This window comes from Amphiprion ocellaris, chromosome 11 (genome assembly GCF_022539595.1).
Source record: "Amphiprion ocellaris isolate individual 3 ecotype Okinawa chromosome 11, ASM2253959v1, whole genome shotgun sequence".
Lineage (NCBI taxonomy): Eukaryota > Metazoa > Chordata > Actinopteri > Pomacentridae > Amphiprion > Amphiprion ocellaris.
The window spans coordinates 5,034,222-5,043,125 of record NC_072776.1 but is presented as its reverse complement, the minus strand read 5'-3'; the positions used below and the strand labels follow the sequence as shown (position 1 = coordinate 5,043,125).

General features: G+C 43.4%; 1 protein-coding gene across 1 annotated transcript; it reads left to right on the top strand.

The window, feature by feature from the left end:
* The first annotated feature begins 826 nt into the window (after window positions 1-826).
* Window positions 827-2,177, top strand: LOC129349973 (oligodendrocyte transcription factor 1-like). The gene has a single exon (XM_055014976.1). The coding sequence runs from the start codon at window positions 1,100-1,102 to the stop codon at window positions 1,868-1,870; it is 771 nt and encodes a 256-aa protein (XP_054870951.1). The 5' UTR covers window positions 827-1,099; the 3' UTR covers window positions 1,871-2,177.
* Window positions 2,178-8,904: the final 6,727 nt, after the last annotated feature.

The window sequence follows — 8,904 nt, the reverse complement described above, 5'->3', positions numbered from 1 at the left end:
AATCTATAATGTAGGATAATACAAATAAATAAAAAGCACTGAATGAGAAAGTGTGTCCAAACTTTTGACTGGTAGCGTAAACAAACCTAAAGAACCAATTCTGTCAGCTTGCAGGATCAGACTTTCTGTATCACTCTTCTTCTTCAGGATCAGTTTCTGGTTCAAAGCTGAATTATTGCAGTTTTACAGCTTGTCGTTGTGCAGCAGAGATCAGTTTACAGTGTTGGAGTCATAGGTGAGCTGGTGTGCTCAAGCTGCAACGAATGGACTTCATAGATCCGATTCTCGAGTCGAGTGACATGTCAGTTATTTATAGGCATGAAAAGATTATTTACATGGAAACAAAAGCTTTAAAATATGTTTAATTTGTTGATGAGTTTTATAAACATTTATGTACGTTTATCCAGTTCAATGTTTGTATTTGGAGAACAGCTTCTCTTTTAACAAGCAGATGTATGTATAAATGTATTAATTGTGTGTTTGAATTTAGCCTGTTTGTCTCATTTTATATATATTTTATAATGGCAGCTTCATTATTGAGGGTAGAGTCTAACTGAGGAAGATCATATGAACAGTAAATATCAGGACTTCAGTTGTGTTAATGTTCAATCTGACCTTGTAAAACCCTAACAATTGCTGAATATCTTGTCTGAAATGATCCCTTTCCTTAGTGGGATTCTGCTGGTGATCTGTGTGTCACCTTTGAGCTGTTTTTCCCATTGAGCTGTCAGGAATCCCAGTCAGACGTGCATCTGTGTGTTTCTAAAGAGCCATCCTGTGTCGGGGAGGAGTTGGGCTGAGGTGGGGGTATCTGAGGGGAGCATTTAGCTCACTTCTCCTCAGTGGGAGCCGTCACTCTCGCCTCACGCAGCTGTGGAACTGAGATAAAACCAAGCGGCCGCTTCGGGAGGCTCTCGGTTACCGGCTTGTGGAGCCAGAAGCCGACGCTGTGCTGGATGGCAGCTGGAGGTTTCCTGCAGGCAGAGGGGAGATCAACAGGTGGAGGGAAGGAGGACGGGATTCTGCAGTTGGTGGATTTTTCTTCCGTGTTTCTGCTTTGACTGTTTCTCACACTTTAGCTGAAGCGCAGCTCCAGACTATGAATGTTCTGTCCAACCCGGTGATCAGGGCCCAGGAGCCCCTCTGTGGCCCCGGCTCCGTGCAGGACTTACCCCACTGCCCTCCAGGCTTCAGCCTCAGCTCCCGCCTCAATCCTGCCCCGATGCTCGGCCTCCAGACCGGCCAGAGGTCCACCAAACCGCAGAGGGAGCTGAGCCCTGAGGAGCAGCAGGAGCTGAGGAGGAAGATCAACAGCAGGGAGAGGAAGAGGATGCAGGACTTGAACATCGCCATGGATGCTCTGAGGGAGGTGATGGTGCCGTATGCCTCCTCGCCTTCCTCTGCCTCCTCCCAGTCCCACCAGCCTGGAGCTCCTCCAGGCCGGAGGCTCTCCAAGATCTCCACCCTGGTCCTGGCCAGGAACTACATCCTGCTGCTGGGCTCCTCCCTGCAGGAGATGAGGCGTCTGCTGGGGGAGGTGAGCGTCGGGATGGGGGTGAACACGGGGCCCGTCCCCCGGCTGCTGCTGGCTGGAGGGTGGCCCCTCATCTCGGGCCCCGGTCAGCTCCTCCTCACCCAGGAGTCCCTCCTCTCCTCAGCCTCCTCCTCCTCCTCCTCCTCCTCCTCCTCCTCTTCATCGTCCTCTGCAGCAGCTAAGTGTCCCCTGCTGTCTCCGGGCCCCATGGAGGCCTCACTGGCCCCGGTGCAGTGGAGCTCAGCAGGGGCCTCCGGAGGGCCCCTGTGCCCCTGTGGGGTCTGCAGACTGCCCAGGTTCAACCACCCGGCTCCAGCTCCACGGTTCCCAAAGTGACTCCTGGAGATGGAGAAGATGTGGAAGACTAGATGACTGTTCATGTATGCAGCCTTTAACATGTTAATAATAGAATATTTTACTACTCACACTTAGGCTTCGTTCTTTTTTAAATCTAATAATATCTCTTTGGTTATGAGCATTTTATTATGTTTCTTATGTTACAGAAATCCAGTTAACTCATTAGATAATTCTAATTTCAGTGTGAATGTTCCACAGACTGCAGAGTTCTGCTGTAGCTGGATGAATGAAGGTCAGATCCCTGGATAAAGGGCTCTTACAAATAAAGTTTTGCTAGTTAAAGGCAGCCTGCTTTCATCTCTGAGCAACAGAGTCGAATATGAACTCAGTCTTTTCCTTGAAGCTTAAAAATGTGTCTCGTAATTTCTGTATTTCTGTTTTGTGGGCGGAGCTTCACATCGCTGTCAATCAAACCGATCCAACCAAACCCAGAGTTTTTCATTCTTTAAACCTGAAAACTGAATATTTAACACGACAGAAACTTCAAAAGTGAGCAGAAAAAGCAAAAATCTTTGATGAAATAAAAACAATGTTTGAATGTTCAGATTAAAGAAGAGAAAAGTGATGTGAAAATGATGCTGCTCAAAGGGAAAGGGACAAAATTCAGTACGTATATTAAAAAACTTCATTTTTATGTGTGCTCTATAGGCAGACAACTGTATTGTATTTATTATCCCACTCATAATGGATAGAGGAGACACACAGAAAACAACAAAAAATGAAATTCATTGGATTAAAACCTGGTGCAGTGAGTCTGAAGATGCTGTACAACTGATATAAACCCTGTGACACAGTCCACAGGAATACAAACAGGTGTAAAATCAATCAATAAAAGTGCACGTATACCAAAAATATATGCACAAAAGTAGCAGAATTTCTTGTAAACAAACTGCAGAAAGATTTTGCTGTGAAAATGATGTTTATTATACTGATTATAGTATGTTTGATGCAGTGGAGACTCAGTTTAAAAGAGAAATACGTCAACTCATGCTGGTCTTTTTCTCCTATGTGACTTGTACAGACCGTACTTTTTAATTTTTTAATGCACTTTTAACATTAGAAGTCAGATAAACAAAGTTATGATCTTCACAAGCTGAGATTTTTTCACAGCAGGTGAAGATTAGACATCATAGGCAGCCTAACATTTACTTATTCACTTAAAATCAGTCAATAGAATCACATGTATCCCAACAATCTATACACAGAAATAGCAGAAAAGAATCTACTGTGAAAATGATGTGTATTATACGACATATACTAAGTATGTTGTATCAAATTAGGATTTTTAATTCTTCCAAACACACTATGCTTTCCTCCAATGTGACTTGTGCAGACCACACTTGGTTTTTAGTGTACTTTTAATATTATTAGTCTATTTAATATAAGTTATGATCTTTACACGCTGAGGTTTTATCACAGCAGCTGAAGATTAGACATCATAGGCAGCTTTATATTCACTTTTTCAGTCACTGGAATGCACTTTTTCAGGTATTTTTGTCCCTTATTTACTCATGTCCCTCTCCTTCCGTCCCTCGATATCTGCTGCAGAGTCACTGGTAGAAAAAGCAAAGGAGCAAACTTCTCATTGGATCTTCTGTGCTATAATTTCTGAAATACTGCAGATTCAGAGCTGAAAAGCGTCATCCAACCTTCCAACCCCGACTCCCCCAGAAAACAGTAAACCAGTCCTCATCTTGTTAGTGTGTTGTTTCCTCCTTCCTTTCCTTTAGTTCCTCTTGTCAATAATGTGCTACACAAGTCTGAGCAGAAGAAAAAAGAGAAGTGAAGGACTAAGTTGATAGGTTTAACTGATGGTAAATAATGCTTAACTTGTTAAAAATGCACCATAAAGTCCTCAGAATCAGCTGGAGATTTAGTGTGCACGTCACGTGGACAGTGAAAATACTGTGCTGTTCTTTCTGCTTGCTTCCATAAAAAAATATTTCACGTTAATGTGAATTGATTTGAATTGCGCTTTTTCATGGTTTTCCAGGTATTTTTTCCCTTATTTACTCTCCACTCCTGCATGTCCTTCCATCCCTCAACGTCTTCTGCAGAGAGTCACTTGTAGAAAAAGCAAAGGAGCAAACTTCTCATTGGATCCTCCGTGCTATAATTTGTGATATACTTCAGATTCAGAGCTGAAAAGCGTCATCCAACCCTCCAACCTTCCAGCCCCCACTCCCCCCTAAAAACAGTGAAACAGTCCTCATCTCTTCCCCTCCATTCACGGCTCCAACAAGCGAAAGATCAAAACCCACCATGTAATTACTGCTCCACGGAGAGAAGGCCTTTTGATTATTAGCCCCCTCTCGCCTCCTCTAAAATTCTTGATGTTTCTGTGTGTGGAGGAGCCGGGACGGGCTGCTTCGGTGCTACTCATTACACTCACTCCACAATATGTTCAAACGCCCAGAAAATGTGTCGCCCTGAATGGAGGTTCACTCCTGCAAACCCTCTGGAAGAAAGCAGCAGCCTCCTCCTGAGAGGGTCCATATTCTTCTAACCGGTCCTCGGCCCGGCCGCATGAATAATAATAATACAAATAATCATAATCATAATGCTGATAAAATACTCTAAATAATTGCCACCCCGGAATAAGAGGATTATGGAGGGTAGATATGTGAATGGTGGCGGGTGAAAGGAGGGAATCTGTTAGCATCAGGGAGGACAAAGGAGGAGCTGGATGCCATTAAGTGAGATTAAGCTAAATAAGGCTTGATTTTCTTACAAGGTGAAATGAGGAAGGAGAAGAGGGTGAGAGTGAAGGAGGTGAGGAGAGGAAGGGGGGGAGAGCCTGATTCATAGATCAAAGTAAGATGTCCAAACTTCACGTCTTTCATTTACATATAGCTGCTTTATGTCTGGCAGGGATTAGCTAGCTAGCTGGTAGCTCTCCATTCTGCTACCTCTGACCACCGTCCACTTCCTCCTTCTCTCAGGATGCTTCGGCCTCTTCTTCTCCTCTTTCTCTTTCTTTTTTTTCTCTCCCTAAGTCGGCCTCCTTAATTTCTCCCCCCTCTCGTTCTCTGCTCTTTCTCTCTGTTTCTCCGAGAGCCTCTCACTTTCTTGTGTTTGGTGGTTTCATTGTGGCGGCGACGCAGGGGTCTGCTGGGGCTTTGTGTTAGCACTTTAACTCATCTCCATTTCATCACTGTTGTTCAGTGGGGCGAGGAGAGCAAGTAAGACAATGCACACGCACACACACACACACACACACACACACACACACACACACACCACACACACCACGCACACACACACCACACACACCACGCACACACCACGCACACACCACGCACACACACCACGCACACACACACCACACACACACACACACACACACACACCACACACACACACACACACGCACGCACACACACACACACACACACACACACCACGCACACACCACGCACACACACACAACACACACCACGCACACACCACACACACACACACACACACATACACACACCACGCACACACCACGCACACACACACAACACACACCACGCACACACCACACACACACCACACACACACCACACACACACCACGCACACACCACACACACACCACACACACACACACACACACATACACACACACACACACACACACACCACACACACACACACACCACGCACACACACCACACACACCACGCACACACCACACACACACCACACACACACCACACACACACACACCACGCACACACCACGCACACACACACCACACACCACGCACACACCACGCACACACACACCACGCACACACACCACGCACACACACACCACACACACCACGCACACACACACCACACACACCACGCACACACACACACACACCACACACACCATGCACACACCACACACACACACCACGCACACACACACACACACACACACACACACACACACACACACACACACACACACACACCACGCACACACACACACACACACCACGCACACACCACGCACACACACACCACGCACACACCACGCACACACACACACACACCACGCACACACACACACACACACACACACCACGCACACACCACGCACACACACACCACGCACACACCACGCACACACACACACACACCACGCACACACACACACACACCACGCACACACACACACACGCACACACACGCACACACACATTCATTTAACTGCGGACAACCACAAAAACTCACTTTTTACTCTTTTTCAAAGCAGAGCACATCCTAAACCCGACTTTATTTCTCATAAACATAATATTTTTCAGCATAAAAGTGTGTTTTATTGAAAGTCTTTTTGCACACACGATTCACACATAAACAAGGTAAGACAGTGAAATGCCACCAAAAAGCACCAATGATGCCAAATTTAAGATTCACAAACAGGTCTGAGGTTCTTTAGGATGCATATGAAATTTTAAAAAAAAACATTATCTAAGCATTGACCAAAATTGCTATTTTCCACTTCCAAAATGTGCTCAGTTCCTACAAGTGAAGTTTAATACAAAAACAGATTAAAGTGACTCCAAATAAAGTTTGAAGGCAGCTTTTTCTTTTAGCCTGAGGACAAACCTTCTAGTGTCTTAGACATTGAATTTATATGATATAAAATAGTTTTCTCGATTATGTAGAGTGGCAGATGTAATTTCAGAGATAAAAACGACATTTCTGTAGCTGAGTAAAGTCATAAGAAGGAGGTTGAGTTGGACGGCAGCACTTTGACCTGTTTATAGCCAGTCCGTGTTTAGTCTGGATAAGGTTAAGGAAAGATGGTTGTTTCAGTTAAATGCTACATTTTCTGCTTTATTTCTCTGCAGATCTTAATAAAGAACCGTTAGTGGAAGACCATAAGTATAAACATGTTTGATAAAAAAACATTCCTATAACAGGGGACAGTGAAATGCAAAATATTTTGTCAGAAAACAGTTTATTATAGACATTTTAGTGAGATATATTAATTAGCATTTCCTTGTTAGGAGAATTCCTAAAGTTTGTGGCTTTAGTGTTTGTAAAAACTTAATTATATAAGAACATAATTTCAAGGACACGGGTTGCTGTGGTCAGAAATCACTAGAAATTATGATCATACTGGATATTAAAGTTGATCTTTTTGTGAACTGAACCAACAATCGATAGCTTATTTTCACCAAGAGTTTTATCCCCTTAACCCTCCTGTTGTCCTCATTTACGGGCACCAAAAAATATCGTTTCCTTGTCAGAAAAAATTTTTAAAAAATTCAGCAAAAAATTTCCACAAATTTATGAAAATTTGCAAAACCTTCAGGAAGAAAATTACAATAATTCCTTCAAAGTTTTATTTAAAAAATTATCCCCCAAATTTGGCAAGAAAATTCTTGTAAACATTTTCAAAAAATGAGTAAAAATCTTCCAAAAAAATCCTAAAAACATCTAAAGTGATTCCATATATGTCAGTAAAACTTCTGATATTTTCTTTAAGAACATTCACATAAAAATCAACCAAAATCCAGTGAATTTCGCTGGATTTTAGTTGATTTTTATGTGAATGTTCTTAAGAAACATTTTTAAACATTTCTTTTTTTCCACCAAAAAATGTTCAAAGATTTCCCAAAAATGTTGAAAATGCAGACATCAGAAGTTTCACTGTGAATTATTATTTTTTTCCACATTTTCAAACTTTAAAACGGGTCAATTACAACCTGCAGGACGACACGAGGGTTAAAAACATTCTACTGTTCCTTATACAGAGCAGAATTTATCAGTGTTCTCATCTCTGATTGTGTGATTGTTGGTCAGCCTCTGTAATGGATGCTGTAAAGCTGCTCCACCTTGTGCTGTTTTATTCATTATTTCTCTATTATCTGTTATTTTTGGACATCAGGACACTTTATTGTCTACTTTTTTGCTCACATACAAACTGAAATTATAGCAGTTTTCTGCCAGATGTAGGTTTTTGCATAAAAAGAAGGATTTCTGCCATTTATAAAATAATGAGTGATGCAGAACCAGCAGAGGTGGAGCTTTGTTCCAGCCCTTAAAGGCAACACGCCGTCACTAATTTAATGCTACACAAACTTCCCAGCATCCGTGTTGATGAGGTGTAAGCGTTGCTACACGTCTAACTCGAACAGCAGTGTTTGGTGCTTTGTGATTCCAGCTGCAGCTACTTTCTGTCTCTAACGTGGACCTCATCTTCCTCCATCTCCTCTCCGCTGCCTCTCATCTCAGAGTGCCGTTTGCCTCCAGGCCTTTGTCGTTCCGTTTCAGAGCACTTAACCAGTCAACGTGGGGAGTCCTTGGCTTAGGAAGTCCTGAGCCATAAATTTCCTCTCCACAATGAGAGGAGCGCTGGGGCTGGTCAGGACCCCCATTTACTTTCTAACCCAGCTTTTATTCCTGCCTGCCTAAATAACACCCGGCCCTCCTGTGCTGTCCCACCCCGACATTCCCGGTCCCCTCTGTCACCCCGTCTTTCTCAGACCGGCCCGATACAACGGGGTTACTGCTGAGTCTGCCGGCCCGCTCATTAAGCATCGTGTTCTCTCCCACCCATCCCAGCCCTCCGCCCCATTCACACCACCGCCCTCATTACAAGTTTACGGGCCGCCATCAACCGTCACCTCATTACCTCTCAGATGGTGTGTGGTCACCACAGACGTGTTGTCTTTACAAAGTCTGAAATCATCTCTAAAGGTTTGCACATTATTTAGTGATAGAAGGCCGAATAAACGTTGAACTGTTTACGGAACTTAAACTGCAGGTGGAGAAATAATCATTAAACTCTGAACAGCTCATCAGACTGACCTGGGATTTCTGTAAAATCAGATAAATATGACCAAAAACAGATCAAAATGAAGTGAGAATTACCTTTAAGTCATTGCTAAGCAGAAAACAAGAGGAAATATTAATAGAAAAGAAGAGTTTCTGTTATTAAATGACTATAAAATGTAGCCTCTGCAGCTAAAGCTGAAAGTCCTCCTGTGGTTCAGGTTCTGTGAAATCTTTTTGAGATTTTGGACTC